Source organism: Myiozetetes cayanensis, unplaced genomic scaffold, assembly GCF_022539395.1.
Source record: "Myiozetetes cayanensis isolate MyiCay16 unplaced genomic scaffold, myiCay2020 scf16, whole genome shotgun sequence".
Classification (NCBI taxonomy): domain Eukaryota; kingdom Metazoa; phylum Chordata; class Aves; order Passeriformes; family Tyrannidae; genus Myiozetetes; species Myiozetetes cayanensis.
Window position 1 is genome coordinate 14,526,017 of NW_026087270.1, and position 19,064 is coordinate 14,545,080.

At 44.7% G+C, this 19,064-nt stretch overlaps 1 protein-coding gene across 1 annotated transcript in view; it reads right to left on the reverse strand.

Annotated features, from left to right (window-relative positions):
* Nucleotides 1-15,393, reverse strand: part of CDYL2 (chromodomain Y like 2) — a 54,672-nt gene extending 39,279 nt beyond the window's left edge. The window contains exon 1 of the mRNA XM_050311136.1: nucleotides 15,124-15,393. Within this exon, the coding sequence (XP_050167093.1) occupies nucleotides 15,124-15,147 (24 nt within the window). The 5' untranslated portion in view covers nucleotides 15,148-15,393. The remainder of the gene's footprint in view (nucleotides 1-15,123) is intronic.
* Nucleotides 15,394-19,064: the final 3,671 nt, after the last annotated feature.

Below are 19,064 nucleotides of genomic sequence, written 5' to 3' on the forward strand. Positions count from 1 at the left end.
GATGCCTGTCTGGTTACAGACTCCTAAGTCAGCAACATGAAATCTAATTGTGTGAGTAATTGTGGGCATTGTGCAATGAAGGGCATCCTGTGATAATCTAAATATGCTGTGTGTACAGTGAAAAAATGTATCATTCTAAAGAAAAGAGTCTGAAATTGCTTGTTATTTGTAACAGCATCAAGTACTGAACATTTCTGCTCCATTAGAGTGATATGCACTTGATAGTTTATTCACACTAGAACTCATTCATTCTCCAGCAGTTCATTCTCACCAGGCCTTGCTTCAAACTGTAGGGTTTTTTATCAGCATTTAACATAAAAAGCTGATAATACCCTGTTCATCAGATGTTCTGAAACAGACTCTGCAGGTTTGAGCAGGAGGTTTCCAGCATTTCAGGTGTCTGGTACAGTCTAAAAATGAAAACCACAAAACTATTAAATAGTAGTGGTCTTCCTGAGTGAGTGACATGTGACAGCACAAACTTTTATTCGATGTCACCAAGATTTGGGGGTTAATGGGATGGCTCTGTCTAAAAATCTGTAGCTGCTTTGGAGCCGTATTCCAAAAGTTCACCCTCAAGTGTTCCTGTTCATCACTTGTGTTTAAAGTTCTAATTCGTGTTATTTCATATAATTTTGAGGGAGAACATTTTTATGAAGTGTGGGACTACAATAACTGCCTTCACCAGATCGATACAAGTCACTTCTTTGTTTTATTGTTTAGAAAAACAATGCCCCTCCTTTTAAAAAGGCCTGATTTTGACTAAAGAAAATGGCCAAATTAAATGCAAGGAAGACAGAGTCATGATACCACCCAAGTGCAAAACCTTAAAAAGAAGTCATCTATGAAAGTTGCACGTGCTGTAAAAATTTTAAAATTTACCTTCCAAAAAAACCCTAAAAATTCAGTGTTTGGGTTTTTTAAAACCCGATGTTATGAATTAAAAAAACACAAATTAAATTGAAACAGAACACTTCAGGAATGTTCTGAAAGCAGGCACATAAAGCATCACTAAAGTGTAAGGGAAGAGTTTAAATACTTGTTATGTATTGTCTATGTTGTATATTGTTTATATACTGAGGGAAGTAGCACTTTTGTGGCCTACATGAGAGTCCAAAAATACTGAGTTAATTCTGAGACCAGGTTTTCTGTGGAGTCAGCTGTGGATTAACCTGTCTTACTTTCCAGGCTTTCTGAAAGAGAGACACAACCTTTTGCACCGGGAGCATTCTGGAAAGTTGTGAATATTTTCCCTTAAGGGCCAGACCCTCAGGTTTCTTTTGGTTTTAGGCACCTGAAAACCTTTTCAATGGCATGTTGGGCATTTCACTGACCACCTGAATCCAAAGCTCTAGATTTTGTTTTACTGGAAGTCACAAAGCCTGAGGCCACTGGCAGGTTCTGGTGTGTTCTGATGTGTTATTCAAACAGTGTACACTCACAGCTATTCACAACCAAAGCTCTCCAGCAACTGTAACAAGCAAGGTCAACTTGCTTAGGTGGAGCTCTGTTTTTTAAGTGACTCTTAAAAATAAAATTTAGCCCCAGGGCTTTTCATTTTCTTGGTCTATCTACCATATTTCTCAGCATGCTGAGATTAAAGCACGCTAAAATAATTTTATAAAAGCAATTTTTTAGTTTGACCGTTCCCAAGTAGGCTGTCCAAGAAAAGATAACTTAGAATACACATCCATTAATAAAGTTGTAATGTAGCCAGAAAACAGCTTTTAAAAGAAAATATACCAGTTCATTGCTCTGCTTTGCCAAAAGTGAGATAAATGGTGCTGCAAGGAGTGTTTCCCTTTGAAGGTCAGTGTCCATGCTGCACATGAAACCAGTCCTTGCCATTCGTGCTTCACAAGAACAGTGGTAACATTCATGAGCATTTCAGCTTCAATCATGTGATGGGTCTGGTTAAACAAAAACGATGCCAACTCCTGATCTTCTCTGGGTGCTGATTTCATGAAGCAAGTCAGTTTGTTTCTCCATGGTATGGACCTTCTGGAGCTGTGTGAGTGTCTGTGGCAGTGGAAGCCCTTTGCAGTCCTATGTCTGATCAACCTGATGCTGAAAAAAGGCTGCTAAAGTGGGTGAGCAACTTCCACTGGGCTTGCTGATGCTGCTGAAATTGGTGCAGCACAGAACTGGTGCAGTTTTTCAGAGCTCTGCAGTGCACAAGGCTCAAAGGTCAGCCCGAGAGCGCAGCTTTGCAGGACTCAGAACTCCAAAGAAACTTTCAGTCCTATATAGGATTTATTAAGCTTATTAAAATAACACCCAGTCCTAAATGAACCACGGCTTTGCTTAGGCTCTGTCGAGGCTCCTGAAACTCGGAGTGGGATTCCCTCACACGAGAGCAGTGAGAAGCCACAGATCAGAAGCAGCTGCCCCTGTGTTTGCAGAGGGGAACGTGCTCCGAGCAGTTTCTGTCCCGCTCCATCTACTGCTTTACCCCGTCCAGAGAGGTCTCTCTTTGAGTCAGAGGCTCAAGGAAACTTCTCAGAAATGGAGCTACAGACTAGTCACTTCAAAAGAAAAAAACCCCCTCAAAACTGACTGGAAACCAGCAATGGTTCATCCTCTGCCTCAGTTCAGCTGTGTCTGTCACTGCAAAGCCCTGTTGTGCTGCTGTATATTCAGAGGGGGAATGAAAAGGCAGGTCTTGCTATCAGTTCTTCTGTGAGATCTGAGGCTTATCACACAGTTCCTCTGCTAACCCTCAGGCTTACTACTCAAGTACTTTCCAAATCTTGAGTAAGTGATATATCAAATACTAAATATCTGTAGGCAATCCCCAGATATCCCCTCGATGCCAGGGAAAGTGTACGTGTTTAAATGCACATCCCAAACAGACCTTGGTGATTCTCAGTCCCAAATGACATGCTCAGTGTCCAACCCACCACTTGGAAAGATGAACTGCCATTACACTGCAACTTTTGAGGTGCTTGTCACCTTGGAATGGCTGCCTTTTGGTGGTAACAGGAGCAACAGCAGCTGGACATGAAGTAAGAAAGATGTTTAGAAAAAGTTCTGTTAAAGCTGTTCTGAGCTGCACAAAATCCTGGATTTAATAAGGGAATCTAGACATTTTACAGAAGCGTTAATATATTAAGGCAGAAGTTATTCCAGTTACCTAAAGGGATTCTGCCTTGTGGCTTGGGGATAAAAAAAGCATTAAAAAATATTGTCCTTGGTTTGTCAGCTGTCCTTTGGACACATATTTTGACTGTAAAAAAATCAAGGGTTGTGTAAATTAAAATATACTAGCAGTGCTGACTGCATATCCAAAATAAAAGACTACTTTACATATCCTGATCAATCTGTAAGCAAGACTTTTTTCCCCTGTATACTAAATAGGCTACAAGAGCAGCAGGTAATAGCAGGGGAGGGAAATTGCATCATTCACGGTACAAATAGAAGGTTCAGTTCACATTAAAAGGAGACCTGCCTCTGTCTTCTAAGCAGAGCAGGTTGTCAGTGGTGTTTGACATGAGTGGATGAAGCACAAAAAATAACAGCAGCACAACTGCAGAACAATTCAAACCACAGCCCACAGCAGCCTGTCAGTCAGTGGTCACCCTGTGCACGCTGCAATACCTGACACTGCTGCTGGGGCACCAGTGGCACTCACTGGAAATGCTCTAAGTGGTGTCATGCCAGGAAGCCAAAGCAGGGGATCATCAAACAAAGCAGGGAGAAGATCCATCATCCTTTGTGGTGCTCATGACAGAGCTGGGGACAGGCCATTCAGCTGGGAGAAGGAACACTCTTCCATCCATTCTAGCAATTCCTTATGCTTCCAGAGGCAGCAAGAGGCAGTTCAGAGGAGCTGATGGACCACAAGCAGAGTCCCTGTGTTGAGTCCCACCAACTGTTCTTCCAGGAAAGCGCGTTCTCTTGGTGTGAGGAAGGATGGATGGGAACAATGAGAACAGTAATCCAAAGTGTGGGATGTGTACAGTGAAAAAAAAAAGGGTGTCTTCCTTGGACCTTGGAGTTGTTACTGTCTTGATGCACTTGATAAATGCCATACAACATACTGTTTGCAGAGGCTTTAGTCAGCAGGGAGAGATGACAAGGCCACCTTGGCACTCCTGCTTTAATCTGTCATCTGATGCGAGTGCACAGGAAAGGCACTGGAAATCACTTGCTGCTGGGGACAGGGAGTGGATGAGTCTCCTTCCAATGGCCTCCAAATGGTCTTTGCTGAGTGAGAACATGAGGGGAGCAGAGCTCTCTGCTACTCCTGAGCTGCTGTGTGGCCACACGGGCAGCCTGCTCGCTGTGCGTTCTGAGGGTGTGTTTGTACCTCAGCTTCCCTAAAAGCACCAACACATCACTGTTATGTACAAAACACTGCAGCAGGTTCTGAAGCACAGCAAAGTCAGAGGAAGGAGCTGATCCAAAGCACCAGGCTCTCAAGACATTGCTCAGCCCTGGGATGCCCAACAATTTTGCTCTGAGAGCTCCACGATTCCCACAGTTAATTGATGAGCACAGTTCTTGACACCAAGTAAAATGCAGCACTGGGAAGGCCATAAAAGCTGGCCAAGGACTTCCCCCTTTTTATTTTCTTAAGAAACATGAGTTCTTCTGTGGGTATAAGGTAAAAGAGATGCTATTTCCCTGGTACATGTAAAAACACATCAAACACAGCTTTCTGTTGCATGTTCTGTGCATCATCAGAGCACAGGGGATTTGGGCTTCCACTACACATAAAACATTATCAGACCATAAAAGGAACTTACAGGAACATTCAGCCTTACTAAATTCTGCTGCCTGAACTGTCGATTTAATTGCCTGACTCACACTTTGTTTCTACATATAAAGACAGAAAAGTGGTCATTTTGCATTTCTACTGTAGAAACAAAAAACCCAAACCCAACCAACCAAAGAAAAGATCATCTCTTCTTCGTTGCTTCTTTCAGTTTCCTGTCACTTTTATCACCGTTTCCATGCTTTGATGTGTTCTGCTGACTGTACAAACACTGCCTACTGTCATGTAGTGATCTGCAGCATGGTAACATCAGTCTGGAATAGTGACCACCTGGACAGAACACTGCCAAGTTCTTCATATTCTCTGCCATCTCCTTGTCTGACTGTTTTAGTACATTGGTTCTGACATTTCAGCACAGTAGAAAATTGTGAACCAGTGCTAATGTTTAATTACACAAGATTGGAAGCTGTTTTTCAACTTCTCCCAACTTTGGATTTTGAAAAGCTCGAGTTTGTGCAGCAGGACTCTATTACAGACTCTTGCTCCCAGTTACTACACTTGAATCTCAAAGTTTTAATTGCCCCTCATAAACCAGTATTTATTCCTTCAAGAACTTCCAGGTTATTTCTCCTGGAGTCATGTGAAGGCATTTTAGTACATAAATGTAGTTTCCCCTCTAATTCCTAGTATTTAACTTGGGATCCAAAGTTTCCATCCTCCTCCCTGCATAGATTTTGATATGTGAGTCATATTCCTATCTAATTTGAAGCTTTGCTGTTATGCTGTATCACTGATGAACCTAAAAGTTTGCTTCTTCCTCTGCTTAGGTAGAGATGAGTTCAATCCCTTCTCATCAGAGAAGGTCTCCTTGTGCTGTGTCACCCAAATTCACTCATTCCCCTCTGCACTGCGCTCTGCTGTTCCTCCCTTACATTAATCACCAAAACACTCTGGGACCAACATCTTTGCAGTTTGTCTCAGAGCACATTTACAAGCCCTGTAAGCAGTACTCTGCATTGTCCTTCCATGTGAACCACACTTGTGTTTCTCCAGCACCTTTCCTGTCAGATCTCCTGGGCTGAAACACCCAAAACCTGTCACAAAAAAATTCTGGAAGACAAATTCATCAGGTGCATTAATGTGATTTTGTATTTTGCAAAACAGTCCCTTCCCCAAAAAGGGAAATGATTTAATGGCTTCACAAATATTATCAGAGCCAATTTCAACTGCATAACATTTAAAGGGAAGTCCATTAGTATAGTCAAAGAAATTTAACAAAGTAGTCTTTTAAAAAACTATGTAATATCACACTTTATTTTGTAAGATCTCTCTTGTTACTGGCAATAATAAGATACATGAACAACACTCTCTCCTTTGTTTCAGTGACTTCCAAGTGATGCTACAAAAAGTTCATTGTGTGAAAGAATTTGACAGGTTGAGTTGGTCAGTTAGAAATCAGACTGTTTATATTTCAGTATATTTGTAATCATTATTTCTGGAAAAAAAATTCAACCCCATCAAGAACAAGCTGATGGGTTTGCTCATAGTTAGTGGCTTTCTGATGTCTATTCAGGTGAGGCAGACTGACAATCCTGTACAGCCTGTGAAGACCATCTGAAAACATAAATACAGGAAAGTTGTGGAGAAACTCTTTTAGATGCTGAAATGCTTTTCTCATAGAAGAAAGCTAGTTTTGTTCATCAGAAACTTCTTACTCCATTAATGTAACTTTCTAGTAACACTGACTCGATCATTTGCCTCATTCCATGCATTTACTGGAATGTTTTCTAGTTTGTCTTTAACTGTTAACTTAGTTTTTATGATATATGTTTCATTTAACGTCACTTCATCACCTCCTCCCTTCTTCTACTCTCTTCTGCTTCCACCACATGTTGCATTTGTTAAGGAGTCTGGAACAGGCTGCCCAGGGCAGTGATGGAATCACCATCCCTAGAAGTGTTCAGAAGGTGTGTGGATGTGGCACTCAGGGACGTGGGTTGGGGGGAACACGGTGGTGCTGGTTAATGGTTGGACTCCATCACCTTAAAAGTCTTTTCCAACCTTAATGATTCCATGATTCTAAATCTGCACTGTGAGGGCTCTAAAGCAGACACTGACGTTTCTCTGTATCAGAAACAGAACCCACTATTCTGATTTGTCCTTTGCTTTGCAAAGATATTAATTGACAAGGATTAGGAATTAGAACAGCAGAATACAGCTTGCAAGGCAAGTGTGTCTGTGATCTCTGCAGACCGTATCAACACCTCAGTCAATAACTGTGTTTGTTTAATGACTGTGGTAAGTACAAAACTAAGAACTGCCATACGAGGTCAGACTAAAGGTCCCCTTAGCTCAACGTTGTTGTATATTCTACAGAAATTAGTACTGGGTGCTTAGGAAACAGCATCTGTAGAGTAAGTGCTGCCCTTGCTCTGCTCTCCCAGCTTCTGTGATTAGCAGTGTAAAGACTGCTTTGTGCTGAAAGATGTCCTGAAAGGTGTAAAGGGATCAATCCTCCTGTTTTACCATTCTTTGAAACCATTTACAGTTCTGATTTCCACAACATCCCATGGCAATGAGTTCCAAAATGTACATACTGTGGAGTACTCCCATTGTTTGGGTCCCCTAATCATTGCCTTTACCTCAAATCTTCTCTTGTGCAATGAGAAATAGCACTCACTTATGACTTAACTAAACATCCCCCCTTTGTCTTTTCCATACCATTCACACCTTCCTCAATCACTTCTTTTCCCATGCAGAAAGTTGTTCTAAGATATCTCCACTGACAGCCACTCCTCCTGAACACCCTGATGGCCCTTCCCTGCTTTACTGTCTGTTCTGTGTTCCTGCATTCTCAGATGCTTTCTTACGAACACCTAAGCTTGTGCTTGCCTGAGGTTTTGCTCTGACAAGCAGGAGTCCCCCCAGGAGCTGAACACCTTTTCTGGTTCAGTGTCCTTGGAGGGAGTGTGGTCACTGCTCTCCAAGACAGTGCAGTGATGCAACCAGAGGTGTGGTGACTGGGGAGCACAGGGAGATTCACTTCAAAAGCATGCACCTGATCCAAATTAAAATACGAATGTGGACACACCCAGAAACTTTTCCAAGATTTCTCCAGAATAGTAACAGCTTCTTCAGGGTTCATTTTTATGCATGTATGGTCAGGATTATTTTTCCTCTGATCATTAGCTTGCATTTATAAACACTGAATTTCAGCTGCTGACACCCAACTTTTCAATGTCAACCTTTGTCTTGACAATTATAATAATACTCTATGAATTATCAAGAGTAATTGTGATGATTTTCAAATAATTGATGATTCTGTTGTACAACACAGGTCCTAATACTGGTATTTGGAGACTCTATTCATAGACACCCTCTCTGTGAACCAGGCAGACTAAGAGATGACCAACTCTTCTGGACCACACCTTGGTGTCATTACCAGCTGCTCCTGTGGGGTCTTACAATAAGGTTTTCTGAAAAAACACACCAGCCAGAGCCAATCTTATCTGGACATTAAGAGTTCTGTGGCTGTGCCTTCCTTTAAAAATGGTAACTCTTGTACAGACAAGACACGTGTTCACATGAGTCTGCTGATTCTGTTTCTTTTGAAAGGTGCTACTAATCTGCAATGGATCTCAGTGCTGTGATGGGCACATTTAAGTGATTACTTTACTAAAGGATGAAAATATCCCCATTGTTCCTGTTTTGCTCCTCTTAAAGAACGGGCTGCAAATTTTGGGGGTGGACTGTGAGAAATCTAGCAAAGTCCAGGTGGTGTTTTCAAAGAGAAGTGTCTTTCTGACAGATGTTTTCAATGCCACCCTTTACCATTTTGTAAGAGTCAACCTATTTCCTCTTCCTTGGTGAGCCACAAGAGGAATCATTCTTTCCTACACAGGTCAACTATATCAACTTCTTGGGAAAGTTTTTAGAGAGCTAATAGAATTGTAACAATATTTTATATCAAGACTAAAAAGGAGATGATATTAAAATAGTGTTGTAATCTAAATTTTCTCAGTGTAATATAAGAAAACAGACTGCAGTGTATTTCCCTTCAGCTTTGCAATATTACCAATGCAAAGTTTTGATAATAAACAAAGAGTGTGACATAATTAATTCAACAGGCCAAAATTATGAACTTCTTATGCCAAAATGAGAATATTTGTATGTGCATGAATGTAGAGAAATCCAGAATTCACATACCCCACTACCAGTCGCCCTGCATTGCCAATGTTTCACTTCAATTATATTGTTATAATAGTTTCAATGCAAGGGACATTTAACTATTTAATTAACTTTTTTTGCCAGTGTCAGGATGTCAGTGCCATAAAATGTGCTGCAGAAAGTATCTGAAAAATATATATGGATAAGGAAGAACAACAAGAGGGGATTGCACTAGATGAAAACGTACAGAGCCAAGGAACCGTAATGCTGCTAAAAGTCAAATGAATGGACAAAGAATTGCTATTTACAGCATAGCTGGCCATCACAAATACTCCATTGATTTTAAAAAAATAATTAGCCCATTTCTTTCAATATTAGACCACATTTAAATTTTGCCATTATTGGAAATGTCTCTAAATATTTTAACTTTCACAAGCAATTACTAAACAATGAGTTTGTTGCTGGATTTTAATTTTGAATCCAAGACCAGCCCAAAGTAAAGCACCGTATTTGTCATTCAGAAAGTATTACAAAAAAATGATGTCATTTTAACCTTTGAATAGCTCTGAGCACTGAACCTGGGCACTGAGGGGAAGCACGTTTAGTTCAGTGGCTTTGGTGGAGTCTTCACTGCAAATGTTGAGGCTTTCAGGGTACATTTTCAGTGGCCGTCCCAAGCCAGGAGTACACTTGGGCCATGTCCCTTGAAGTAAACTACACTTGATGCAGATAAAACACTTTATCAAGATTGTAACAAGAAATCAATTGGTTTTCAGTGCCCCAAAATATGCCCAGCAGTTTGCAGTGTAATGAGGAAGTTGGAGCTGTGGTAACAGAGTGACGCTGTAGGTAAACAAGACAGTCATTATGTGCATTGTAATGTTCCATATGTGGCTCGGCTCTGGAATTTCTGAGGGGGATAATGAATATTGCCAGAGTTCTCCTGTTACACTTTAGAACCTCACTCAGAATCTTTGCCTTAGAGAACCCCAGGACCTGAGCAGAAGGGACACCAGGTTAGCTCTTTGTTACTGGCTTTGAAGCTCCATTTGAATCAGCTCAGTGTCCAGGTGATTGCCTGGTTTGGGACTGAAGAACAGGGTCTGCCCTGCAAATCACACCTAACTGGGAACAGAGTCCTGCAAAGGTTCATCAGGCGACACAACTTCTGCACTTCCACCCACCCAGGGCAATGCTGCTCAGAGGTGACCTGATTTTGAGGACGGTTGTCTTTAAATACTGATTTTGAGAACAGCTCAATGATAATGTATAGATTAATAGCTGAGCCGATAAAATAGTTGTTAGTAAACCTTTCCCACTACAAAAATAAGGTGTTAATTACAGATGCTTAGAGCTGGAGAGCCCCAGCCCAGTATTACTGAAATCAGCACTGCACCCACAGCTTGCCAAGGTACAGGAGCAGTAGGTGCTTAACTGTTCTGTATTCCCCAGATCCTACTTGGAGCCACTGTTCTCTGCTTGTGAAATCAGTCTTGTTCCATCACCACGGAACAGTTATATCAATAAAGAGGGTGATTTGAGAAATATTAATAATGTTTACCTAAATACACCATCTTCTTGCAAGTCACCTCTTAGAAAATACACGTGTGAAGTAAAGAATAGATTTCATTTTAAATAGCAGATTTAAGTCTCTGCTAAAAAGTGACTCCATTGAAAGAGATGGAAGATGGAAAACCACAATGCTCCAAAACTTGCATTTGCTCACTGTGTAAAACAAAGATGATTTTCTAAGCCCTGCATCTGCAACCCAAAGCTGGCATCCAAAAGCTCAACCCTGTTCTCTCCCACTTGCGTGTCTCCACATGTCATGAGGATTCAGCAGCCCAAACAGTGCCATTATTACCTTCAGGTTTTGACTTTGCTGGTACCTGAGTGCAGGTAGAAACGGGAGATGTTGCAATTATCTGGAAGTACATTATCTTTCTGGTGGATCACATGAGCTGAAATAAACTGCAGCTTGTTCTTACAGTGCTGCATAAACAGACTGAGATTGGATTGAAGCCTGTCACTGTGGTGGACAAGCTCCTGTCCATGGGTGTTGTATCATTTCAGTGAGAAGGTTTTTTTTTTAAATTGTCACTTTTTCACTTTAAAGCAAACATTACTGGGTTTATTATTGTGATCCAGAAACACAAGCATGTGCCAGTCCCCTGCAGAGATTGAGCTATAATCTCTAGATCACTTACCCAAGGTGGTGTAACACAATCTGCCACGAGGTAAAATATGACTTTAGATTTCAACATCATCACCCCTGAAAGTCTAATTGTGCTCATTGTATACAAGCCCCCAAAATATTATGTAAAAAAAAGCATCAAATCAGCTTGATGAGCATCTCTGATACTGATAACTGATTCACATACTCATCAATAAAGGGGGAGGTTATGGCAGTAAACAGGATGCTCTGGGCTAGGAAAAATAAAGTTAGGTGCACTGTTCCTATGGAATCCTTCCCCCTCTAAAGCCATCTCATGGACTTGTAACACCAGAGTCTCTGTGACAGAACTGTCAGGGTTCAGACAATGTGACAACTGAACTGTACATGCAAAACACAAAATGTTATTTCAAGTTACTGACAACTTTAATGTGAATCAACAAACTTGGTATTTAAGAGTAAATACATTTCCCTTTCTGCTGGTTACCAAACTGAACGAGGATCTGCTATCAATGCATCCAGCAGTGTATGTGAATCACAAGGCAAACCAGGGCTGCCTTGCTGAAGGCCACTGTGAATACCCTTTTGTCAGTCCTTTATTTTCAGATTGTTATTTCTAAGGAACACGCATCATAGGCCTTTAATATTTAACAGGTCACCTGTTATGAGGAAAAGCAAGAAAAAAAAAAAAAGGGAATATTCCATGACACTTTCACCCACTCATAAAAGCTTGAAGTCATAAGCACATGGAAGTCAAGCAAAGCCAGACCAGCATTTCATATAGCCTGAGAATTACACTAAAGCATACACAGCATTCCTTACTGTTCAAGGGAAAAAATGTACTTAAAAAACGTCAAAACTAACACCTACATCCAGCCATATAATGGAATAACTCACTTTTGCTGTAAGGTGTCGTGGTTCTAATACAAAGCTCTAGAACTGAGCTCCCAGTAAACACAGAACTCCCAAGGGGTGTTCTTTTGCTTCTAGAATAAATCAGTACCTGTTTCACAGTCCTAACCCAAATGTTTTTCAGATGATTAGATGCCATTTCTAAACAGAAGGCACCTAGTTAACCAAACACTGAGGTTGTTTTGCCTGTGATCTTATTTTGCTTCAATATAAAGACAGTAACTGAATTTATCTCCAAGTTTAAAAGGTTGAAAAGCCTTTTAAAATAACATGACAATAGAAAATGAATTGACTGACAAGATAAATATGCACATCTATTTCCAAAACTTGAAAAATTATAAAAGTTTCTAGAGTGCCACCAAAATATGAGAGGTTTGCATAGGTAATATACACACTGTACTCCTTCATGTGCTTTATCATGGCTCCTAGATCGTGACTGGCTTTAACAAAAATGATTTTGCAGCCAGTATTAAATACTCCAAATTGCAGAGTTAATTATTGTCTTATTTGCTGAAGTTCAGGAAGAATCCTTGAAGGGCTTGGATATTACTAAGGAGTCAAAATGGAATCAGGAGTGCAGTGTATCTTTGGAATTGCCAAGACAAGACCCCAATTATTTATTTCCATCCACAGCCCCAAATTATTTCAAGGTAAACTCCTGGAACTGTTTAATGGTCATCCTGTGATCCATGTAATGTTCTACCAGTTCAGGAGGGCAGAGAAGAATGATGTGTCCAAGCAAGAACTTGGACTGCTCTGAAGGCACAAAGTTCTTCATCTCATGTGCAAACTGGTGCAGGACATCCCAGCTCTAAGAGCTTCCTTCTAATAAATCCCCTTGATGCAGATGGGAAGGGAAGAAGCAGGGAGGCAATAAATGAAGCCACTACCAATTGCTACCCATTAGACCTACAAACTCTTGAGCTTTCTAGACATTTCCTCTGACCTCTGTCATGGAGAACTTCACAATGAAGACGCAAAATGCAGACAGATTGACAACCAAAGCCCCACATGTACTTTTTCCCACATGTCCAACATGTAGATGAAGATTTTACTCCATGAGCAGTTGAGAAGGTCATATTCCAAACACCTCACAGGACAAGGAATGAACAGCCACACTTCTTCCACCTACCTGTTCTGCTGGAGACAATTCTTCCATATTGCACAATGATAAGCAAAAGTAGCTCAGACAGAGTAACAAAGAAAGGAAGTGATTCAGAGGATCTGAACCACAGGACCAACAATTCACATCCATCCACGCAAACGCCTGCAAAGTGACTGGGCCTAACACTGGCTGCAAACTGGGCTGTGTGTTCCCTCACAGAACACCTACACAGCAGGTTAATCCTTGAGGAGCCTCACTGGGATGCCACACAGTGGTACTCAGGGCACAGCTCACGTCCACCTTCCCAACGTCACCGTCTTGTGACCCAAAGACCAGAAACAGCCGAATTTTTTAACGACGAGGCAGAGCTAAACCGGCATGGCTACCATAACCCTGAGACATACCAGCTTTATTTCCTTCTAGAACTAATCCAAACATCTGAAGAAAACGCAGACAACACCAGGCACTCTCCATGCATCCCAGAAACTACTAATACTGAAGTTGTATCACCGACTTTTTGGTGTCAAAGTTGGCTATTCCAGAGTCACAACAGCAACACAGCTGACATGCAATATCCTTGAAATTACAAAGTTAAATGGCAGATACTGCAATATGGAGGGAAAAAGGTCAGTGGTACTATTCAGATCATTATGTACTTCCAGTAATTTAACACCATGGAGGAGAGCTGAAGTGCTGTTCACTTCAGAGGAGGTCTGTGGTCACACACAGCACACAGTCCTAGTAAAGCAATGTCATCCTTTAACTATAACCTCTGTTAAAGACTTGGAAAGACAACAACAAAAACTGCCTACGTGAAACCTGTCATATCCTTCACATCTTGCTCTTGAGACCCTACAGCTGATCATCAAGATCATCAAAAGCAGAGTAAGTCCAACCAAGTCCAACCAACCACAGCAGCAGCTCCACACCCAAGCACACCCTGATGGTTGAGCAGTGCCTATCATCAGCACGCAGCTCCAAGTGGAAGGTGATGGTTTCAGTCTTAGCCCTTAAACTGTGCCCTCCAGAGAACCACAAAACAAACGGCCATTTCACCAGGAAACACCAACAGCCCGAGGAGGTGCTCCAGACCAAGAAGTGTAGGACATCCAGTCACCTTTGGTGTCTTTAGATGGTAGACCTCCACCCTGGTTCCCCTTACTGGAACCGGATTATTTCAAACAACCAGGTCCAGTCTGCCTTAATTTCAGCTTTCTCTCTTCTTCTTCTGCGGCATGGCAAGAGTGGCTAGACCCGTTCTCAGTTGGGGCATTAGAACTGGGCGCCAGAGGTCAAAATTCGTCAGGGTCTCCGGCCCCTTCTCCCCTCCGTGCCCCGACGGGCCGATGCTGCCCCGGCGCTGCTGCCGCGGCCGGGGGGGCAGCGCCCGGCGGGCTGGGGGGCCCGGGGGCCGCCGCCCGCCCCTCCCGCAGCCCGGGCCGCCCGGAGCGGGGCCCCCGCCAAACTTTGCGGCCCGCGGGGAGCCCGGGCCCGGCCCGGCCGCCGCCCCCGCCACCCCCGCAGCACCCCGGGCAGGAGGTGAAGCAACCTGGCGCCGGCTCCTGCACTTTGCACAGCGGGCGCAGAGCCGCCTCCATCCCTGCGCCTCCCGGCAGCGCTAAGGCGCATTTTTTCGCACTAATCTGCACATTCAGCACGTCCAGAGCGCCTATGACTTTACCTGGACTTTCTCCACTCTCCGGGCTCATCACACCGCGATCGCCTCCCCATCCTACCGCTAACTCTCGCTCTCCTTCACTCCTTCCTCCTTCCCTCTTGCAAGGCCTGCTAAGATCAAGCCCGATGGAAAGTAGAGAGAGAAAGAGAAAGAGAGAGGCAGCGGAAGGGAGGAGCCGCTCCATCCCTCCCTGCCCCCCCGGGCACACACGCCAGCCTTTTTCCCCCACCCCAGCCCTTCCCTCAGCTATTTCCTCCGCTCTTCGGCAACTACGAGAGCTCGGCGGAGCGGCTCCGAACGCGCCTCCGCTGCCCCCGGCGGCGCCCCGGCCGGCGCCCTCCGCCGCCCGCCCGCCCCGCGGCCCCCGCTACCTCGTAAAGGTCCCCCGAAGCCATGCTGGGGTGCGGGACCGGGCTCCTCCGCGCCGTCTCCCTCTCTCCACCTCTCCCGCTCCCCCACTCGCTCTCTCTGTTGAGTAAACTGTGTTTTGCAGAATGACAGGCTTTGGGGCTGGCTGTGCGCAGAATCAGAGGCGAGGAGAGCGGAGAGGCAGGCGGCGGGGCTGGCGTAACCAGCAGCAGCAGCAGCAGCAGCAGCTCGGGCGCACAGCGCCGGGAGCCGCGTCTCCCCTGCGGCGGCGGGGCCGGCGCCCCCCGCCCTCCCCTCACACCCCGCCCGCCGCCGCCGCCGCCTCCCGCCCCGGGCGGGGACCGGGACCGGGACGGGTCCCCCTGCGCCCTCCCTCCGGCAGGAAAGTCCCCGGGCCGCTCTGACGGCGGCCTCCTGCTCCCCCCCGCCCCCGCCTCAAAACTCTTTCCGCGGCCAAAATAAATAAATAAATAAATTATAATTTAAAAAATTATAAAAATAGAGGGGCGGAGGGGGGAAAGGGGAGGAGGGGGGCGAGGAGCGGGCGCTTGTCGGGGAGGGCCGCGCCGCCCGCCCAAGGTCACCACGGGGAGAGCCGGGCGCGGGGCCTCGGGCGGCCCTGCCGGCACCTTCCCGCCCCCCCGGCGCCGCATGGCCGCCCCACCCGGCCCGGCCGTCGCCGAGGGGACGGCGGCGCCGGGAGCCCCCCGAGGAGGGGCGGCCCGGGGAGGGGCGGCCGCTGTCGCCCCTCGCTCCCCGCCGGGCACGGCGGTGCCGCTCCCGTGCCCCCTCAGCCATTTCGCGGCCGCCCCGGCTGAGGGGGAGCCACGCGCCACCTGCCCCCCACGTGGAGCCGGCGGCCGCCGCTCTGAGGCGGCCGAGGGACGTCGGGTGGCGCGAAGCCGTCTGCCATCGGCACCCTGGAGCCGTCTGGGCCATTTCTCTGAGGAGAAACGCTGCCCCATGGCAGTGCGGCGCTCCCCGGAGCGAGGGGAGAGTGTGCCGGTGGTGCCGAGCGGGCCGGGCTGCCCACGGACCGACCCCCGGCCCCCTTCAGCCATCACAGCAGCGCTCAGAGCTCCTCCTGCGCTGGGATCCCCGGGTGAGGAGCTTGGCTTGTCTCACACCAACTCCATGAGTGACATGAGTCCGGACATATTCCAGAACCATCCTGTGCTTGAGCGGGGAGGTGGGACCAGATGACCCGCTGTGGTCCCTTCCAACCTGCCCGATTCTGTGATTGTGTGAAGAAGAACAAGCTCATGGTGAGGGGAATCCTTGCTTTTCGTCAGTGATGGAACCTTCAGGAGGCAGGGATTGGTGTGTGGCGAAGAGCCCTGAGGATGATGCCCTGGCCATTGTGAAGCCAAGGGCTGTTCCCTGCGGAGGCTCATGAGCATCATGTCGTGTTCCTTCAGCTTCACACTGTGTTGGGTGTGTTTCTCCAGGTAAGGGTTGAGCATCATCTCTATATTTTGTTTACTGATAGGAAAGCACACCATGAGGGTGTTCTCTGAACAGCCCTTCATGCCCTGGCTCCATAGCCAGCCTGCTGTAGTTGTCACTGGATTTTGGCCCCCACGTTCTCAGCTCACAGTAGACCTGTGGTAGCCGTTCCCTGGAGCCTGGGAGCAATGGTGGATGCTCCATGGTCTCTGGTTTTACCATAGCTGTGGCTTTCATTCCTCTTCATTCTGTTGGCATTTTTCATCTCCGGATTTCAGTCCTTTGCGTGATACTGAACTCTGTGTGAATATGGGAATTGGTACTGCCCAGACTGTTCCTTGAGGACAGATTGGAAATGGTTATTGAGGATGATAAGCTAAGTCTCGACATGGTTAAGAAATGTTGCTGATATTGAGTGCTGAATTATTTCTGAAATTTCATTTTTCACCAAAAATCCTGTTGTGGTTCTAGTGGGGTGAAGCCAAAGACTCTTCTGACTGACCGGTTTCCTGTTTAAAATATCGATATTGGGTATTTTGAACGTTGTCACTTTTTATCATGAAAGTAGGAAATCACACATGCACATCCAGCTCTTGGTTGACCCCATCTCCTGAACTGTGAATATTACCTCTGGTGATTATGAACTTGCCAGCTAACCAGCTTAGTATTGACTTAGAATTCAATAAAAACTATCTAATGACAGTTTGGAGCTCAAAGATGTTTATGGTTTGTGTGGTCTGCAGGGGGGTGTGATAATGTTGAACTCCTAAGGACAAGCAACATAAAACATAACTAGTTGCTTGCCTTGACTATAGTAAGTGAAGAGTTGTTCTCTGCTTTCCAATTTGCCAGCAGTATTTGGATTGTTGGGATTTGACATTTGAAGGGTAAAATGTTGAAAAATTAAGAAATACTGTAAACTACCCATGCCTAGTAATTCCAATAATTAGTGCAGCAAATACTTCTTAATTGCCAAGCAATGCATTGCTTCATAATCACACCCCATGGTTTCTTCTTGATAAATCAATTATTTTGTCTTATTGTAAAGTGGCTTTTATTGTTTACTGTAGTGAATCAGCTCACTGAGCAAAGCATAAGAATATATCCATCCATAAGTAGATATTTTAATACATTTCTCTTCAAAGTCTGCTTTATTACAACTACATTTTGCTGCTTTCCACAGCAGTAAACAAAATGGCAGTGAGAGCCAGTGAGTCATTTTTCAGATGCATCCTGAAATATTCCTTCCCCGAAACTGTTGGCTGTCTTCATAGTATCAACTCTCTCCAAAGGTGCCATGAATGAATTAAAAAAAAGTCCCTTCCCAAGCTGTGGAAGGAATATTTATCTTTTATTTTCAGACAGGTCTAATAATCAGGCTGTTCCTTCTGGGCTTTGCTCTTCCTCTGCTCCCAGGCAGCTGAACCGAGCCCAACTCACCCTGCACCAATATTGGAAGGAATCTCCGTGACCTGGCTCTGTATTTTAAGCAATTACATTTACACTGTGCGGTGTTTAGATCACTGTAACGTTGTCAATACTGTTGCTGTAAGATTTACAAGCCAAACAAATCGTAGCTTGGAAGTTCCGAAAGGATGAATGCTTTAGTGAATACTTTGAAGAGGGGAAACATCTTTTTCCTGATTACTCACTCCTCGTTTTGGAGTGCACGGTCCCTTGGGATTCGGTGGTGTGTGAGTCAATAGTGAGGAGCAGAAAGAGGGGACTTTTGCGATTGTCAGACCCAGAAAACGTTGACTGTGGTTTCAGTGTGTTTCCCTGTCATTTAGCAGAAAACAAAGCTTTAAATTTTAAAAAATTCAAGTGACCTTCATTTGCTCAGCAGGTCTTTATTGTTTTCTAGGCAGGGCATGTGGTATCCCTCTGAGTCTTGTGGAAAAAAATAGATGTACTTGAACTTATTATCATTTTTTTAGGGTTTCTGGTAATAGGTTTTCTGGAAATGCATATTTCCCAATTTTATTTGCCTTTAAATGGAAGTATCTGTACTCTGAAATGAAATTGCAGCAAAATCCAGATCGTTGATCAAATAGCAAACTCTAAACTGAATGTTTTCACTAAATATGTGATTATTCATTACTCTTATTGTTTCACTGCCTTCTTCTGTTTCCCATCCCAAGAGAGCAGTGCAGGCAAGGGAGGCATTCCAAGCGTGATACGTCACACTCCAGCACTCCTTTGGATTTGGTGGATGCTCTGGTTTGCACTACTTTAATTACAGGAATTATCTCTCGGTCTGAATAAACTTAAAAGCAGGAGTATTGTCTTTCAGGAAGCAGAAACACTCTTGGCGATGGCCAGGCCATTGATTTGGTATTGATTGTTTAGTTGATCAGTCCAGGGCTGGACGAACAGCATGGGCACTGTACAGCCCATGAGACACTTCCCCCAGGGGTTGGATTTGCATCTGGCAGCAGGGTTTGTGGAACATCGCCCTGAGGGGTGGTGGCGTCTCCTGAGGAGGAAGCAGAACGAT